This window comes from Bos indicus x Bos taurus, chromosome 27 (assembly GCF_003369695.1).
Source record: "Bos indicus x Bos taurus breed Angus x Brahman F1 hybrid chromosome 27, Bos_hybrid_MaternalHap_v2.0, whole genome shotgun sequence".
NCBI classification, from domain to species: domain Eukaryota; kingdom Metazoa; phylum Chordata; class Mammalia; order Artiodactyla; family Bovidae; genus Bos; species Bos indicus x Bos taurus.
Window position 1 is genome coordinate 43,545,331 of NC_040102.1, and position 20,111 is coordinate 43,565,441.

At 46.0% G+C, this 20,111-nt stretch overlaps 1 protein-coding gene across 3 annotated transcripts in view; it reads left to right on the forward strand.

Annotated features, from left to right (window-relative positions):
• Nucleotides 1-20,111, forward strand: part of ZNF385D (zinc finger protein 385D) — a 990,916-nt gene that overhangs the window by 622,635 nt on the left and 348,170 nt on the right. The window contains exon 1 of one of the 3 annotated variants that reach the window (XM_027529707.1): nt 14,073-14,166. The exons of 1 other annotated variant lie outside the window; for it this stretch is intronic. In XM_027529707.1, the coding sequence (XP_027385508.1) occupies nt 14,157-14,166 (10 nt within the window). In that variant the 5' untranslated portion in view covers nt 14,073-14,156. Of the gene's footprint in view, nt 1-14,072; nt 14,167-14,471; nt 14,934-20,111 lie in introns of those variants that run through there. One more of the 3 variants, XM_027529706.1, reaches the window with a different exon arrangement.

Here is a 20,111-nt window from a genome sequence, read left to right on the forward strand (position 1 = left end):
AAATAAATCCAATGACCAGCTTGTTTTTTGAAAATACTACTGTGATTAGAAAAACACTCATTTTTGAAACTTTACAGAAGAAACAACACATTCCTGGCCACTGCAAATAGTATGACTTCATTTCCTTGAGGCCACCGTAGGCAGGACAGCCTCCCAATACTCCTCAGTGCTTGAGCATCTTCAGAAACAAGGTCGCCCATAATGTGAGAGATGCTATTTATGAAATTTGCATGCAGAAGAGAAGTAAACAATTTAAAAACTTGGGCTTGTGAGCCAGAAATGTAGACTTATACTAAAACTGGCACACGAGCATAAACACTCATGACACTCAAAGTGTCACTTCTCCCACTGTTCTATGAATTGTATGTGCACTGTACATAATGTACATATAATGTATATACATAATTACATGCATGTAATATGTGTATGTATAATACTACAGACTCCCATCTAGCCAACACACTGGCTCCATCATTTGAAGGCTGATCTGGGTCAACTGTCAAACAGTCAGCGCTTCAGTTTTCATTCTTGTGTTCAATGCTCAGCTCCCATGACAGCTGAAAAAGCTGTCTTACCCCGAAACTGGTTGAATTGGTGATTCCAAACTAGACAAGGCCAGCCATGCAAAACACCCTTTTTCCTTTTGTCCTGTCTGCTGTGTTTCGCTGGATGACATGTAGACAGAGAAGCTGAACAAGGAGAAGCGGGCGCATGTCAGAGATTGAGGGCATATGCTTTCTGCATATGCTTCTCTCGAAGTCGCTTTTTGTATGAGTACCTTGTTTCCACAGAATGCTTGGGGGGTAACTGTTGTAGCACCTATAGAGGCAGCAGCCACATGGTGCTTCCCTGTCCTGATGAGCCCTCTGCGGGCTTCCGCATCCTTGCTGCAGGTTCGTGACGGCCCCCATGCCCCTGACTCACTCACTCTGGACCCCTTTCCGCCTCTCCCAGCCCCTGGCCTCATGCTGCTTTTTTTTTTTTTTTTTCCAGCCTTTTCCCATGCGGTTAACTATGCCTAGGATACTTGCTCCCTGTTTTTATCGAATTTGAAATTATCCACACTCTTCAACTTAGACACCATATGCTCACGAGTCTTCTCTAACTTCCCTGACTGCCCACTTTCCCTCCCTTTCTGCCCATCAGAGCTTCAGAGGGTATGATTGCTGACAGTTTCTTTAGACTCTCTGCATATATTTATGCCTCACATTTTTTTTAAGATAAAATATTTTCATTGTTGTTCTTTACCCCCAGAAAGAGTGATCTGGTTATTTAACTGATGCAGTGTTATTTTCAAAGATACATGATGTGCATTTTAGCTACTAAAGGACATGAGGAATTACTCAGTTTAAAAGGATTTCCCCTCAAACTTTTATACTTCAAAATGATGCAAGTTCCTTAAAGCCATTTCTTCATGCTCCAGTGAGTTAGGGTGGGTCCTCTAGATTTTTTTTTAATTGAAGGTGAAGAGACAGCCTGCCGCTATGTAGACTTCCAGTGTCTTTTCAGAGTAATGGCACCTTCTAGAAAAGATGAAATGATGAGCAATTACCTTTGTTGAAAAGAAGGAGGAGAGCTTTGTGATTGAGCATCTCTTGGCAGGCCTGCCAGCTCTGAGCCATCACAGTTACTCAGACAGAGCACATGGACCAGGGCATTCATTTAAATTCTGGGCTTTCCTTTCTTCACACTGATTCCCAAATCAACAAGTCTCTGGAGAAAACGTGGGTCTTCTTTCTCAATTATCCGGCAATTTCAAGGACTTCTTGAGGGGTCGGCCTGCTTTCTTCTTTGTGAAATTAATCTTGTTTGACTTCAGGTAGTTGGGACTTAGCCAAACCACCACGTACATACTGCATGCCTCCTCATGGACAGTGTCACGCGACGGGTTGTCCGGGAAACAGAGACGATGGTCTGCAGGCAGGACATTTCTCTGGGAGCTCTTTGTGTCCACACCGTGCAAGGGAGAACAGGAAAAGGACCGGGGAGAACAGGAAGTCCAGCTGGGGTGCAAGTCCAAAGGCAGCTTCGGACCCTCTGACGCTGAAATGGCCCAACCTGACCAGGTTGTTCCAAACTGGTCTGAGGTGACCAGACCTTTCATTTCCTCTTTGGTCACTGATGTGGTCCACCACGCGGGGCATAAAAACCTTAGCGATGCAGGTCCTAGCAGCTGAGACAATATCTGAAAAGCCTTCTGTCTGAAGCTCTCCTAGCAGCTGAGTAAGAACTCATCATAGGGAGATCTGTGAGGTGTGTTCATGGGCAAGCATTGCAAAAACACCCAGTGATAATAAAATAAATGAGACGTGCTGACCTTCCAAACAAGGCTTCACAATGGAGAGAGGGGGGCACACTGAGGAACTTTATCAAGGGATAAATGCTTCTTGAGGCATAAAAATCATAGTCACTAATTATGACCTTAGCGTTCGTCCTGGAGAATGCTCATCCTTGCTGGTCAGTTTCTGACTTAGGGATGAAGCTGTACAGTGTTTCTGGATTTGTGGCTCCTCTGTCCACAGGATTATTCCAGCAGGAACACTGGGGCAGGTTGCCATTTCCTACTCCAGGGGCTCTTCCCGACCCAGGGATGGAACTCAAGTCTCTTGCGCTTCTGCATTGGCAGGTGGGTTCTTTACCTCCTGGGAAGCCCCCATCGTGAGTTGCACTGAAGATTCTGGTCATAGCAGCAGGTGTGTGAAGGCGTGACCCATGCTGACGAGTCCACTTCCAAGGTGGCTCACTCCCAGGCCTGGCACACTGGCGATGGGTGTTGGGTGTGTGCCTCTTCACAGGCCCACAGTGCGCCCACACAGCATGGCAACTCCCCTCCCCCAGAGGATTCGATCCCACAGAGGGGAACCGGAGCCACTTCACCTTTGCTGACCTCATCTGGAGAGTCACACTCGGTCGTATCAACAATACCCAACTAGCTGCTCAGGTCGGGCCAATCCACACTGGGAGCGGGCCACAGAAGAGGGTGAGTCCCGGGAAGTGAGACTCACTGGAGAGGGACTTCCCTGGGTCCAGTGGTTGAGAATCTGTCCTTCCACTGCAGGAGGAATGGCTCGATCCCTGGTGAGGAACTGAGATCCTGCGTGTTGTGCGGCATGGCCAAAAAACACATAAATAAAAACAGATTGAAAACAGAATCACGCGGTGCAGTTTTGGAGGCTGACTTCCACACATGAAGAAGGAGGCCACGTGACTTGTATTTCTTCATCAGAGCCACCACGGAGGAAAATCACTGGTGATTTCCTTTTCTAGTTCTCCATGCCTATCCCACAAGACTGAGCTGACATTCATGCAGTCAAAATGTGATGACATTTTACAAAATCATTCCAATTTCTTTTTTTTTTTTTGGCTATGCCATGTGGCATGTGAGATCGTAGTTCCCTGACCAGGGATCAAACAAACCCCTATCCCCTGCCTTGGGACTGTGAACTCTTAACCACTAGACAGCCAGGGAAGTTCCCTAGTTTCCTTTTAGTAAATTAAGCTGTGGTCAGCATGGAAAAATAATACAAAGCAATGCAACTAAATAAAATTATACTTAGAAGCTATATATTTTAAACTAATCTCTCAAAATTCTGACTCACAGAGAGGGTGGAACTGTCACTGAGTATCCAGTTGCTTCATCCCACCGATTAAACCCAAGGTTCACACTCTTACCAGGGTTCAGTGAAAACATCTAAGTTTCTTTGCTTTATATTCTGTATTTCATTAGTACAGCTCATGATAGTGCATTAAGCATGTCTGTTCATGAAAAGAATAAAACATGACCTTTTATTTCAAATATATACTCTGTGTACAGACTTTTAATCAGTTTCTCAGCTGGGGACAGAATAGATATTTATGTTTTCTGTGATTTTATGATCTCAAATGGGAAACACAAGGGTTACTTCCATATTAGAGTAGCAGCACTAATGTCTGTCTGCATAAGAGCTCCCTACCATGAAGGTGAGTCTTTGTTTACCTTTTGAAAATGCTTTTCCAAGAGGCTGTGGGTAGCCATTGCCAATACAGAGCAGGCCAGCTGATCAGATAGCAGCAAAACTAATGAGAAGCATCATGGAAGTGACAGCAAGATTAATTAAGTTCCTCCGGCTGTATTCACGTATGGCTGTGCAGAGTTCCTTTGGGTACCGCCGCAGTTAAATGGTATTCATGGTGACAAATACTGTAGATTTCCCGAACTGACACTTTTGAGTCAAGGGTAAAAATCACATTCGGTCATTTTATCCCCAGAAAGATCAGAGATGAGCCCTTAGGATTGTTACTACGTTTGAGCCAAGCCAAGATGGAAATTGAGACATAATTAAAAGAATGTTGAAACTGTAATATTTTGTTTTCCATTTACACATTTCCTTTATGTGTTTTAGACATTTTGACAGAGGGAGCCAAACACATTTCCATCTACAGTATTTGACTGCAGGCACAGAATTAAGCACACTTGGGAACACTTACAATTACTTTGTGAATTCTTGCCATGTTGGGCGCACTGCACATTCCTTCTGCTCACTCTATATAGTTATTATCACGGTGTATATATAAAAATGGAATGCCCATGACCTAAAGCATCCAGATTTACTCGAGCTGTACTCAATTTATCTTGAAAGATCTTTTTTATTTTTGGAAAGCAAAAGACAAAATTCAATATGATGTTGTTTTTTTCTTCCATTTGGTTTGCAGGCACATTTGTTGTGGGGCTGGGTGGGGAAAGGGCTGATCCTCAAATTGCTGCCCAGGAACCATAAATGAATTTTATTTTAAGAAAAATTGGAAACCTCTGGAGTGTATAAGATCTTTCAACCTGCTATACAAGATGATTTAACTCATGTTAGGGTGTCACCAAATATCTTGGGAAGCATAGTATTACATTTCTGTCCTTGGAAGCACATTGAGGTTCATTCACATATTCATTCAGGAAACACTTCTTGCATCATGATTCAAATTAAATTCAAAAAGCTTTCGTCTGGGACGTGAGATCACATCCAGCACGGACTCTGTTTCCTTCTTTGGCTTCATTTGCATGAACATATTTCATGAAGCTTTCTCTTGAATGCTCTTATTTGTTCTTTGTCTCCCAGACACATCATTCACAATTCCACTCTTGCATTATATCCTCTGCCAATTATTTTTGCATTTTACCCATCCCAGCCACTAATAAAGATTGAGTTTAAGTGCCTCCTGTTCTCTTCAGCTTTCCAGGTTTGCCTTGAAGCCATTACAGTTTCGTCTTTTATCAAACCTTCACGTGTGTGCCCAGAGTTTTCATTTACTATTCACAAAGTACTGCCTTTGTTTTTACTTATTATTTATTTTTTTTTTTGTATAAAATCATCATCTTCTTAAATAAGACACCAAATGCTTGGAGGAGCAGAGCAGTAGCTTAAATATTTCAGTTCAGTGTCCTGTTATGTAGACTCTTCACTTATAATTTTTTATCAATGATGATGAATAAGGCACCAAACCAGGGGGTGTCCATTGATTTTTGAAGAAAATATTTAGATAAATATAAATACATAGGTAGATATAAACCTTATAAAAACTAGATAAAAACATGAACATGTTCCTGGTGGGCTTAGAATTGGGAAAAGAGAAAATACAAAAAAAGAGAGATGTGGCAGGGAGCTAAGCTGAGCACCTTCAGAGAGGGAGCCTGTGATGTGCCTCTTGCAGGGGGTCAGGGCTCTCAATCAGTCAGGGAGGATGCTCTGATAAGCGCCACCCGGAAGAGCAGCTGGGTTTTGATTAGCTTTCCCCGAGTCCCCCTCTGCCTATACTCTTTGTTCTTGACTCCAGGAGTCCTGGGCTCCCTACTGGGCTCCTGACCTGCTCGCCCACGCCTCTGGTCTGCCTCTCGCCTTCCACGCCTCTGGTCTGTTTTTTGCCTCCTGGCTGAATAGTCTCTGGGTGCTGGCTCGCCTTTCCTCTGTCTCTGGGATTCTCTCTCCCCTCTGAGGTGGCTCGTGGTGTCTCCTCCTTGTCTGTGTAGTTCTGATACTCATCTCCAATCTCAGCGAAGGCTGCAGCTTCCTAAGGCATGGGAGTTGATGGTATGCTCCAGTCACTAACCCGAACTGCAAAATCCTTGGCGTGCATTTCTGCTATATTCTGGGATATGTTAAAATGCTAAAGGAATTAATATTTATCTATTTTTCCATGACTGCAAAATATCTTCATTCTACTTTAGGAATACTGATAACTGGACCGGTTATTGAAATGCGTGCATGCTGCGTGCTTAGTCGTTCAGTTGTGTCCGACTCTGTGTGACCCCATGGATGTAGCCCACCAGGCTCCTCTGTCCATGGGATTCTCCAGGCAAGAATGCTGGAGTGGTCTGCCATGCCCTCCTTCCGGGCATCTTCCCCACCCAGGGATCGAAGCATCTTCTGTGTCTCCTGCATTGCCAGTGGGTTCTTCACCTGTTGAACCATAAATGCACTGTAATAAAGTTACACAAACAATGTTTGGAAATGTCTTAGGGAAACATGAGTCAGGAATAAGCCCAGGGAAGACTTCTTAGAAAACAAAGTGTCTTAGCTGTGTTGAGTGATGAATGTAACTTGACACTTAAAGGGGAATAGGAAAGAACATTCCTGGCAGAATACAACCGCATTCTCAGCTTCCCAGATGGCGCTAGAGGTGAAGAGCTCGCCTGCCAATGCAGGAGACATCAGAGCTGCAGGTTCAATCCCTGGGTCGGAAAGATCCCCTGGAGGAGGGCCTGGCGACCCACTCTAGTATTCTTGGAGAATCCCATGGACAGAGGTGCCTGGCGGGCTACAGTCCACAGGGTCTCAAAGAGTCGGACACGACTGAAGCAACTTAGCATGCACACATGTATTCTCGGTAGAATCAGGATGGTGCATCATACGGAAGACTTTTGAGATATTCATTCATTCAAATAAAAAATAAATGAATGAAAGTGAATATTTATTACATGCCTCCTATTGTTGAGACACTTTTGGGGCACTGGTACGGCATGAACAAGGTGGGTATACCCCGCCCTCGTGCCATTCTACTGGAGGAAAAGAAGCAATAAACTGTAACCAGTGAACGAATGAGACGAAGGAGGCTGTAAGTCTTCCTCTGCATGAGACAAAGGTAGAAGAGGTTTCACATCCTACTGGATAGACTAAGCTGTGGAAATCCCAAGAATGCAAGCCCTGGAGACTCTGTATTTTCATCGATTGTACCTCAGCACCTAGAAGAGTGTTTGGCACATGAGTGCCCAGTAACTATTTTTTTGAGTGAGTAAATATGCCTACATCATAGCCACCTCCAAGGTTAAGGATTCTAAGAAGGTTCTCAATGCCAGTTAGTAAATCTTATTTAAAAAAAAAAAGCCCCTGTTAACTGATCACACTTACAAGGGCTTTATTAGATGTCTTGGAAGTTAGGAAAATTCAGATATTTAGAATTTTAGAATATTTTAGTATTTATAGAATTTTTATCCTTATCACAATATCAACACTTCTTTTACTATGGGATATTAATTTTCCATACTAAGGTCCCTAAGCATTTAATTTCAGTGGAAGCATCAAGTAGAAATCAAGGAGTAAAAATGATTTATGAGTTTGTAGTTGTATCTATACCATCTAAAAAACATCTGATCACTATACTACACGGATCCATTGAACCAGTCATTTGTTCATAAATTACTTATTTCTTCACTTTTCAAACTGTTGTGACATTGGGTGGTGGTGTGTTAGACAGAGGCAAGCTCAAGCTTAAAACAAATAGCCTTCCATCAAACGTCATTCATATGTCAACGAATATCCATTCAACAGATTATTGTGCTTTCAACAAACATTCCATCATCTGATACCCACACACAGGCCTCTTGCATGTGTAATTCTCCAGGGTTCATTGTTGACCCTACTTTGCTTTTCCATCTATATTCCCTTGAAGGTTTCACCTGGTCTCATGCATTTAATCACCATTTATAAGATTATGACTTTTTAATTGGAAAATACAATGTTATTTCTTTATTGCATTTTTCTCCTCTCTTTTTAAAAAAATTGAAGTATAGTTGACTACAATGTGTTAATTTCAGGTGTATGGCAAAATGATTCAGTTATACATACATATATATGTAACTGAATCAAGTGTGCATGTTATATATGTATTCATTTTAGGATTCTTTCTTGGTACAGGTTATCACAAAATATTGATTATAGTTCCCTGTTCTGTACAATAGACCTTTGCTAGTTATCTATTTTATATATAGAAGTGTGTATGTATTAATCCCGTACTCTTAGCTTGGTAATCAGAAGTTTTTGTTTCTATGTTTGTGAGTCTATTTCTGTTTTGTAAATAAGTTCACTATAAGTGTTGAAAAGCGTGTGGAGAGAAAGGCACCCTCTTAAACTGCTGGTGGGAATGTGAACGCGTGCAGCCAATGTGGAGGTTCCTTCTAAAGCTAAAAATAGAGCTACCATATGGGCCGGTAGTCCCACTCCTGGGCACATGTCCAGAGAAAACCATAATCTGAAAAGATATACCCCCGCCCCTGAGGTTCTCTGCAGCACCACCGGCAGGAGCCGAGCCACGGAAGCAGCCTTGGTGTCTGCTGACAGCGGGGTGGGCAGAGAAGATGCGGTATACGTCAAGTCGGAATATTAGCCGCTAAAACGAGTGAAGTAAGGCCATCTCTAGCGGCATGGATGGACATGGAGATTATCGCACTAAAGGAAGGAATCCAGACAGAAAAAGACACAGATCATACGACATCACTTATATGTGGAATCTGAACAAATGATTCAAATGACGAATTTAAATTTAAATATGAAGTTCAGGCATCGCCCCTGAACTCCAGAGTCACATAAGCCAAACTTCCAGGGAACATTTTCACTTGAATACATAAGAGGGCTCAAATGAAGTGTGCTCCACATTGCCTGCCTTCTAACTCCCACCCAAACGTGTTTCTCCACAGTCTTCTTATCAGCTAGTGGAAATTTCATCTTCCAATTGCTCAGGCCCCAAATTTTAAATAATCTGTTCTTCTTCTTTTTTTTTTTTCTATTCCATCACTTTCCCAACTCATCAAGAAATCCTACTGACCCACTTTGTCATATGTACAGATTCAAATCACTTTTTACCTTCTCCACTGCTTCTGTCCACTCCAGATTGCCATTTCTTTCTATATTATTACAAAGTCTTCCTAAAGTTTTCCTTTGCTCCCGTTTATCTATTCTCCATACAGTAGCCATAGTGAACCTGTTAAAATATGTCAAAGAATGTTGCTCCAAAGGCATTCTGTCTAAATTCCTATGATATGGCCTACCAAATTCCTGCTGAATTAGGTTCCATGTGACCTGTTTGACTCCAGTTATTAACATCCTCCTTAGGACCTCCTTCTGCTCGAGCAGGTCTTTCTGCTCTTTCTCGTAACCCTCGGGCATGTCCCCGTGGCCCTGCTACTGTCTTCAGTGTTCTTTATCGATCATCTAGTGAAATGTATGGCATGATGTAGGCCTTCAATATATGGAATTTAGAAAGATGGTAACAATAACCCTGTGTACAAGACAGCAAAAGAGACACTGATGTATAGAACAGTCTTATGGACTCTATGGGAGAGGGAGAGGGTGGGAAGATTTGGGAGAATGGCATTGAAACATGTAAAATATCATGCATGAAACGAGATGCCAGTCCAGGTTTGATGCTCGATACTGGATGCTTGGGGCTAGTGTACTGGGACGACCCAGAGGGATGGTATGGGGAGGGAGGAGGGAGGAGGGTTCAGGATGGGGAACACATGTATACCTGTGGCGGATTCATTTTGATATTTGGCAAAACTAATACAATTATGTAAAGTTTAAAAATAAAATAAAATTTAAAAAAAGATATTGACTTTATTCAGTAAATATAGAATGAACAGATAAAAAATGAATTTATTCATTAAATGCTGATCTGTACTAGGTCTTGGAGATTAAAATAAAGAAGATCACCCCCTTTCACTTAGGAGATGGAGAAGGAAGGGGAATTCTTACACTGTTTAAGTGCTGATGCAGGAACTAGAAAGTATGCTGCATGAAGAAGAAGTATCAGTACCTCATTCAGTCTTGACGTTATTAAAGGTTCTCAGCAGAAATAATCCTTACCCAGAGACACAGAGGTTGAATAGGAGCTGTTAGGTAAAGAGAGGAGGAAAGAGGAATAAAGTCTTCAGGGGACCTCTAGATGGGATGGGCTGGAGTGAAACTTGAGGAGGGGAAAGTGTTCACGATGGCGGCATTCCCAGGGCTGGTTGTGAAAGGGCCTACATGCCGGGGAGGTGAAATAGATGGTGAGCAGTCTGGAGCAGGGGGTGACTTGATCACATTCATTTAGAAAGATGATAATGGATCTATTATGGAGAACGGGTCAGACATGGGCAAGCCTGGAATAAGGAACACTGGATAAAATTTTCTTGCTGAGATATAAATAAGAGACGACAGTGGACAAAACTAAGGCTCCGGGGAGGCAGGAGAAGACTCCGCCAGTGATGCGACGCCAGCGCTGAATGGCCTCGGCATTCAGCCTTGAGAACCTGAGAAGCACAGCTCACAGACTGGTCTGCAGGACCACCTGGCGTCTGTACCACCTGGAATTTAAGAACAGCAGCTGCTAAGTATGGGTGCATATGTGCTCAGTCGCTTCAGTCATGTCCGAGTCTGCAACTCTGTGGACGGTAGCCTGCCGGGCTCCTCTGTCCATGGGATTCTCCAGGCAAGAAGACTGGAGTGGGCTGCCATGCCCTCCTCCAGGGCATCTTCCCCACCCTGGGGTCGAATCCGTGTCTCCTGTGTCTCCAGCACTGCAGGGGGATTCTTTACCATTGCGCCCCTGGGAAGCCCTGCCCTTAGATATAGACATGCTGTTTGTGTAGTTGCTTTGCACCAAACACCGTCAGCTTCAAATAAATGACCATAGGCACATGGAAAAGCATGATGTTTTACACACAATACGGGTGCCCTCAGTTGCGTTCATTCCTTCATTCCCTAATGTTGACCGAGTAGCAACAAGTACCACGAGCCCTTGGAAAGACGGTGGAGACAGCAACAACCAAACGCCCTCGTTTATGACTTTCCAGTGAAGAGAGATCAAAATAAACAGATGCCCACAGTAGTGGCCGGATGGTGAGAAGTGCTTCAGAGATTCAGAGGGGAGCGAGGGGGTGAGGAAGAGCCGGGGCTGAATGCACAGAGAGAGAGCGCAGGGAGACCGCACACAAACCCTGGAGTAAGACTTGGAGGAGACAGGAGAGCCGGGCGGGCAGCTCCCTGTGTATCTGAGCAGAGAGAAAATCCATGTCTTCCCTGAAGGCTTTCACTCCCAGTATGCGCCTGGTCTCAGGGCGTCTTTTGTCTTACCAGTGAGCGGTGTATTTCTACCTGGCGAGCAGCGACCTAGCAGGTCCCCTGCTCAGGACCTCTTGGCTCCTCAGAGGCTCTGAGGGACAGAAAGACCGTGGCTGTGAGTGCGGACCGCCCTGGGAGCCGAGGGCCGGCTCCCCGTCACGGCTGGGAGGCACACGACCCCACGTCCAGCCAGCCTCAGCTGGGCCGTTATTTAGATGTCGTTATGTTTCCAGATAAAAACAGTCACATTTTTTCTTTATACACACAAAGTCATTTTAAAAGAAACACTAATAAGTGTACAGTTAAAATAAAAATCACTTGTTTTCCGTCCAGAAATAAGCCACTCTGAGGTTTTGACATTCCAGATAACCCTGAAATGCAGGTGGGTGGGGCATGCATGTTTAAATAAAGCAGACACCCTCCTGTTTTTGAACAGAATTCCCCTGTATGAATGTAGCATTCAGTTGCTCCTGGATGCCATACTCTTTCAGAGGCTACAGGCGGCTCTCTCAGACCCTGCAGAGGCTGGAATGTTCTAGTGCCTAATACTTGCTGCCTCTATTTTCACAGCACAATGACAGATACACACATTTTTTTGAAACAGGCAGTGACGTGATGTGATTGGAGAAGGCCTTTAGGTGAGTCATTATAAATGGGAAATTTAGAATTTATATATTTGAATAAAGAGCTCTCTAGGGACTTGGACATAAATTCAGCATACAAACAGCAAGACAACTGTTCTGTACAGAGATTTACTGATGTCACTGAGAAAGTCGCCTAGATGTCTCTGTAATCATGATTATAATAGACACCTTTCGAGATCTCAGCTAGTAAGAAAGATGACATAAGTGAAAAGACCTTGTGACTGCAGAATGCCCTGCAAATTCAAGAGTGTTGTTAATGAATAAAAACAGCCCTTCGCTGTCTTAAATCGCCTGCTTTAAAGGCAACAATGCACTCTCACACCTTCTACCTGCAGAAAGTCAAAAGGATCAAGAACGCGAACATTACCCCCCGGCGCCCCCTAGCGCGCGTGGGCCGTCAGGACAGCCGCCGAGCTTCATGAAGAAGCTCGACCACAGATGGTTCTCCTGCCTGAGGGAAAGGCCATTAATTGTACTTTTGGACGCCTTCCATCTGTCCAAAAGGAAAAGCACTTATGTTTTCCTCAGGAATTTCTTGTAACATTCTTTTTAGTTTTAAATTAAAAATAGGAGAAGGAAAAGTAAATATTCTTTACTATTGACATTTTCTTCCTCCAAGTTGCTTTAAATGAAGAATACTTCTAAAAGAGCACCAGCAGATTTGTGCTGAGACTCACTCTAAAGTCTCTGATTTATGTATTATAACCTATTTGCATTCACCAACTCCATTGCCAGATTGCAGAGCAAGCTATTAGGAGCTTCAGCCTCTCCTAATTCCAATATGCATTAAATCCAGACTGATACAGAACTGTGCAAGCAAAGACCATGGAGTATTTTAGTGTCACAGTGTAGAAATATCCACCACCATGGCTGACCAAAACACCTTTAAAACATATCAGGTGTTTTCTTCCCTAGGCTACCACCATTCTTTATCTTCAGTTTTTTTCCTTTCTCTTTGTATTTTCTTTTTTACATTCGTTTCCATTACGGCTTATCAATAATATCCTCGATTCTTACCTTAATAGATTTTTGTGAAAATGATTACGTTTAAAATGGTCCAGTAGGTAAGTTGGGTCTCAAAGAGATGAGTGCTTATGAAGCTGAACTTGCTCTACGGGTTTATTTTCTCTGCATAGCGTTTAAGTATTAATCAGTACACCGTTCAGGGATTTCTTTCGAACATGCTTTTTTTAATGTAAGATAAGGACTGCAATTCATTAGACCATTGGAGGAGCCAGAGGCTTTGCTAAGCTTTGCCTCTCTTGACTGTTCGTCTCAGATTTAACCGGAGTGCGTGTGTGTGCGTGAGTGTGTATTACACTCGTGACCCGAGTTGAATTATGCCATAATCTTGGTTATTTTTTAGGCTGGAATGTCTGTACCCTTTAGGGGTGAAGGACCATTTCAGCCTCGGTGCCCTTCTGGTGCCCGCTCAGGGAGACACAGCAAATGCGATCTGAAAGTGCCAGGTGACTTTATCAGCAGTTATTTTCCTGTACATTTCTCTATCAACCTAGCTCCGCAAATACTCAAGAAATAAAGGTAACTCTTCTCCCGCTGCTGGGGTTCTGTGATCTGATCACCTCTCCGTGGAGACCTCTATTACCCTAGCCGTGGCCCCTCGAGTCTTTAGGGTGAACGTCACCGCTCGCAGCCAACCCTGAAGCCCCCGCCGCGGGGGTGCAGGCGCGGGGCACGGTCCCTCCCCACGCGCGTTCAGCTCGGGAGGGGCGGCTGGCTGCGGCGAGGACGCTGCCTTTCCCGCGGGAGGGCGGGGCGCGCGGGGGTTGAATTTCGCGTGAGGGGCCGACCTCGCCCCCCCCGGCCCCCCTCGCCCGGTGGGGTCCCCCGCGCGCGCCTCCGCGGACCCGGGGCCCGTCCTCGCGCTCGGCGAGCCCCCCGCGCGCCCCCGGGGCTGCAGGCCGGTCCGGGCGTCGCGGGCGCGGGCCGGGGGCGGGGTGGGGGCGGCCGCCCGCCGCGCTCCGGGCCCTGATGTCACAGGCGCGGCGGGGACACCGCGAGGCGGAGCCGGCGGGCGGCGGGGATGGGCGGCGCGGGCGCTCGCTCCGGCCGCCGGGGACCGCGGGCCGCGGGGGAGGCGGCGGCCTGAGCGCCCAGGCCCCGCGCGCCGCCGGGGCTCCGGCCGGGCGCCGGGAGACGCAGCATGTATCTCGGTGAGTGCGCGCTCCCACGGCGCCCTTCTGGGGGGCGGGGGGCGGCGCGGGAAGCCCCGGGATCTGTCCCGGTGACCCCCTCGCCGCCGGCGGGCACTGGGGGAGCGCCTTCGTGCCGCGCGCGGGGCAGGGCGCGAGGCGTAGGGGAGTCGAAGTTGGACGAGAGGAGAGCCGGGCGTGGGGGGCCCCAACTTCACCCGCCGCGTGTGCGCGGGGCGGACGCCTCAGGAGGGGAGGGCGGGGGGCGGCGTGGGAAAGTCCGGGGCGAACTTGCTGGGGTGCCAGGCGAAGTTGGTCCCGCGGATGCTCCGGGAGCCCGGCCGTGCCCGCGGCTCAGAGGCGTGTCGGCGTGCCCCGGGTTCCGAGGAGGACGGGAGGACAGCCCTGGGTGCGCGCTGCCCGAGCCGCTCACAACAGCCTTTCTCCCCATTCCCGGTTTTCCACCGACCTCCGGCGCCTGGCACGGAATGCATAGTGTTTTAAACCTCTGGAGGGCTCGGAGCCGTTAAATGTGTGTGCAGTTGAGTTGCGTGCCGCGCTGGAAACCTCCCGCAGGTCTCCCCGGAGCCGCCTGCCTTTCGGGAAAGCATGTTCAGGCTGACTTAGAGCCGGGCTCGCCGGGGAGCGATGTCAGTGTGCTGGGAGCTGAGCGTTTGCACCGGAACGCGGCGCCTGACGGCCGCGGGGACGGCGGAGCCCTGCCCTGAACTGCAAGCCCAGGATTAGACGGACACCCTGTCCTCCTCCCGGAGCTATGCTTTCCTTCTGTAAGTGCCATCCCGCGTCAGCACTGAAGGGTATCTCTCCGATATTAACAGATCTGTGAGAGCCGCTAAGGGGCTGGAGAGGGAGTATTCCAAGGTGCGGATGCTCCGGGTGATTGGTTGACTTGCTTGAAATAATAAAGCTAGGGTCATTTTTCAGTTAAAGAGGCATTTGGATCAACTTGCGTTGGGGCAGTGTTGGTTTCTTGGGTGTTTATTTCGGTGTGTACTTATGTTGTTTGCTTGAGCCTTTGAAACATTTGCCAAAGTATGCAAAAGCTGACCGCTCTTTTAATTGTCTTGATCGCAGTTTTGATTTCCCTATAATTTGTGTCATATTAGAAAAGACGGCTTAAAAATAACTAACAATGGTTTGAAGGAAAGGCTCGTTGCATAGCCAGATTCAAGCAGAATCCAGAGTTAATGCTCCAGGCTGTGATAGTAATAGAGGTGGTAAGCGTCTTGATTGGCAGTTCATAAAATAGCAAGTGTTCACCATGAATTTGTTTTTGATACCTGCAAAAGCTTGTAAAGACAACCTGTCTTTTGAATAAAATAACATTGTATCACCGGTAATGGTATTTAAGGGATGGAAAGGAAGATTATAATGTTAAAGTTTTCAGCCTCTGGCAGCAACGCCTGAGGTGATGGTGGTAAGGATGTAGCGTTAACCGGAGCAGTAGTGTGGTCTCCAAGAAGTGGTCCAAAGGCCATCTGCGCTGTACTGGATTGGTGAAGTGCATATTGTTAAGTGCATGATCATCCAGCCGTCTTGTAAAGCAGGGTGATTCACAGGGCAATTAGTTTCACTGTGCAATGCAAGTTTATAATAGCTCACCCTGAAATGTGATGTCCTGCTTGAGATGAAATTGTATTCTTTTAAAGGCAAGGCTAAGGTTGTTCTCTGTGTCATGAGCACGGTTTGGGCTTACCATAATCCCCGCATGAGATATGTTTTTCTATTCTTGGAGAAAATCCTGTGGATTTAGGAATGCTGTTTCTTTCAGGTTCTGCCGTGCACCCCCTCTCTCAAGGAACTTGGGGAGCAGCCCTGTCTGTCGTGACATGTGTGGTCCATTATCTCAGGCCAGAATTGACAGTGCAAGCCAGGCGTGTTAAGATTCAACAGCATTTTAATGTTGCACTTCCTGAAGAGTATGAATACATGCATGCAGGCACACACGTGTATTTACGTGTACACAGCTGTTTCAGGGCATTTTTTCAAAACAGTGCTTTCACTTTGCTGTTTGGCTGCTCGTGACTGTCTTCACATTTCAACTGCCAAGTGTTTATCAAGTCTCGGAGGACGGGGACAAAGGGAAAGCAGGGCGCATTCTCCGGCCTTCCTGGTGATTTGTGGGAGTGAGGTCGAGGTGTCAGAAGTCTTTTCTTGTGTCCCCAGCAGGGAGTGACCAAGAGCAGAGTGATGCTGAAACACCTGGGGAACTGATACGCAGGCAGGCAGATGTAAACCATCTGATCATCAGTGGTGCTCCCCTGCCACCACCTTTCAGATACAATGGAGGACTCATTGCTGGACACACTGGCCCACCCTCTGCCCCTCTGGAGACCCCCTTGTCCTTAGGGGGTGGACACCCGGACCCTGTCTTTCTCAGTCAGAATCAGCTGCGTGCGTGCATGTTGGTGGAATCTGTACTATTTCCAGTTCTCCAGAATAGCTCATGTTTTGAGTGTGTCTCAGACTCACGGGACTAATGGATTTTTTTACTGACTTCAGCCTCACTCTTATCTCCTATTGAAATTTTAGTGCTGTGTTTTCAATAATTGTGCGTTTGCACTCACCGAGCTGTGATTTAAGAGTTTGCTCTTCAGTCACTGTGGATACTTTTGTTACTTATTCTATCGATCTTGCATTCATTACTTGGAGTTAAGAATCAAGTTCACCCATAAGAAAGGAGGGAGGAAAAATCCCAGTCAGCCAGTGGGTTGGGATTTACTGTAAAAGCAGGAGAAAAATCAGGAAGACTTCTAGAGAAGTTACCCTCCTCACCCCCAGGAATATTTGACATACTTAAAAGTGATGTGTGCCTAGGATGAAGAGCCATTAATATCCGGTCCAGAAATAGGGAATTCCCTGGCGTCCAGTGGTCAGGCACTTTGCCTGAGGAGGGCCATGGGTTCAATCTCCAGTCAGGGAACTGAGATCCCACAATCTGTATGGACAGATTAAAAAATGTTAGAATTGCGATCCTCAGTTTGCAAATGAGACCTAGCAACAGTGAATTAATTAAAATAATAATAATAATAACTGATCCAGGAATAAAAGCCAGTAGCTGAGAGGCTCCCCCAGACGAGGGCAGAGGTTGGGGGTGTTGTGAGTTCCGCAGGTCCGCCCTGTGCCAACAGGTGACAGTGAGGTCGGGGCGGCGACGGGAAGGGCAGGTGCGTCTGCAGGAGGCGGAGGCCGTCCGCCAGCCCCATGGCTCCAGGTCTGACTCATCATCGCCCCTTTTCCATCCTCCCTGAGCTCTTCTCTGGGGCCGTAGTGATGAGCGGCCACCCGTCGTGTCCCAGGGCTTTGCCATCCGCAGAGAAAGTGGGAGACTTCTGACACCGAGGAGACTCCATGTGGCCGGAGGTCACCCAGACGGAGACCCCAGGGAGGTCACTGCCAGGCAGGGCCGGAGGCTTACTCCCTGAGGGACCTGCCGGGAAAACAAGAAAGGATGCACCTTCAATAAGTGAGCAGAACTCAGAGGCGAACAGTAGAGCTCACTGTGAATGCTGCTATTGATGGCATAGTCATTAAACCCAGAGAAAAAGGGCGAGCAAAATTTAGAAAGTGCGAACCAGCCATTCACGTTCAGCAGAGGTGTTAATTATGGATCAGCTGTCTCCCTTCAAATGCTTTAGAAACACAAGAAAAAGACCTGAGTGGTGTGCCTCTCATAATAAGGAATACTTGATGGAGGAAGCTTTCGATATAACAGCTAGGAAAAAAAAATCTCACAGGAAAATTCTAGACCAGGAGCCTGTTTCCCCGCCTATGATAGACACCTTCGTACGCAGTCATAGGAAGGACGCTGTGTTTCCCCTGGGATGTTTAGGACATTCTCTAGTCAGCATTTACACTTTCGCTTGTGGTTGGGCCATCAAGTTTCACCTCCAGAGCAGTGTGTTAGAAAAACAGTTAAGCAGCAAGGTTATGAGGAATGAGATGAGCAGAAAACAGCAGGCAGAAGAGAAAAGCCTTCCTCTTTCTGTGCGTTTTCAGTGGAAACATTTAACTCATCCCAATTAGTTTGTGCTGAATGATCTGTTTCGGGGATTAGGTCCACCTGAGTTGCTCAAACACACTGGACAGGTTTCTATTTTCCTAGGCTTCCAGGGGAGAGGATAATTCAGGAGGGAATTCATGAATCCAGGTTACCCTTTTTAAAGTTTGAAGTCATTACCACTGTGTGTTATTACAAATGCTTCTAAATGACACGCAATCAATTACTACATAACAGGGGTGGAGAATGTGGCAGGCGAATAGTAACTCCCCTGAGAGTTGAGCTACTTCTTTTCCAGAGTCATATGACTTTCTCATTTCCAGGAACCAAATTTCAAGTATGATCAGGATGTCAGTAACATGGATTCTTTATTATGACCTTTACATTGTGAGCTAAAGTTTGTTTTTTTTTTAGGACCTTCTTAATGGCTGTAATTATATGGAGATGAGATGGGTTTATTTAAGGGATGTGTTCCAAATTCATGAGATAATGATGACTCGCAAAGTCACCCTTTTGTGGGTGGCACGATTGTTCCAAGAAACAAATGAAAAATTTAAATTAGTGGTTTCTGACTTCTATTGCAATGTATTTGGTCACAGCTGCTTTTGACTGAAACTTCCCATGATACCACCAGATGAGTTGGCTAGTGTGTGTGTGTGTGTTTGGGGGGGTGGTGGTGGTGGTGAGTGTGTGTATGTGTGTGCGTGACTATGTGTGTGTGTGGTGTGGGTGTGTGTGTGGTGTGTGGGTGTGTGTGGTGTGTGTGTGTGAGATGTGTGTGTAGTGTGTGTGTGTGATGTATGTGTGTGCAGTGTGTGTGTATGTGGGGTGTGTGTGTGTAACACTGGAGCATCAAATAGTGCCTTGTTATATAAATACCCCGGCATTTATTTCTCATTCACATCTTTTGTAGATTTCTAAAGCTTTTCACATCCTTTGCAAGGCAAAACTTTAAGAATTGATTTAACAAGATGGATATGAAACTATATTTTGAGCACAGCTGCCTTTCAAGTTTATCAACCATTATATACCTTAGAGGTTTTTAAAGTCAAGTCACAAGGATAATTTTTGTGGCCTCTCCTGGTTAAGAAAGAGTGATGCTTGTATAAGCAGAAAACTATTTTGACTTTGACCTTGAGAAAGAGCTGTTTCGATTTGTGTTACACTATGAGAAACGTCGAAAAACAACAGAGGTCATAGTCACTGCCCTTTCTCTGTGTGTCTCTCTTTAAAGAAGTCATTACATATCATTTCCCATAAAGATTAGTTTTGCAACAGAATTTCACACATGATTGGTGGCATTAAGAGAAAATACAGCGTATAGGTGACTGGAAATATCAAAGCTTAAAGTGGTTGAGATCATGTTTGAACCAAATTGCTAGAGTTGAAAATAGGAAGACGCTTTGCTCTGTTGCAGCGTCAAAATTCTTATAAAGCAGCTGGAAGTCAGCCTCCTTTGAGTGTGAACTCCAGGCTTGCACAGCCTTTAAAACTGAAGGCTTTTCCATGAAACCCTCTGGATTCTGACACCTGGAACGCACATGAAGCTGCATCAGAGTGCTGAATGGCAGGCACTGAGCTTCTTCTTCTTAACCTTTAAGTTTCTTTTTCTCTTTTGCCCAGTTGCAATAATCCTGTTTCTGTAAGTTGGGAGGAAGGAGGCAAGTTACCTAGTCAAGGTCACAGGGGAACCAGCAGCAGCAGTCTGGGCTCCAGCGATGCTGTCCGACCCGAGCACCAGGGTGCTGGAGGGAGGTGGGGACCGCGGCCAGGCCAGGCTCAGGCCTTGGGATTGCAAGATGGACCGGGCCTTGGAGACCAGAGAGGGAGGGAGTCCACTGCTTCAGCAGATCCAGAAGGCCGATGTTCCCTAGCGGAGCTGGTGTCTATGTGTTGACAAGAGAAACACACCTCTCTGATTCTGAAATGGTAGCTGCTTTTTTTT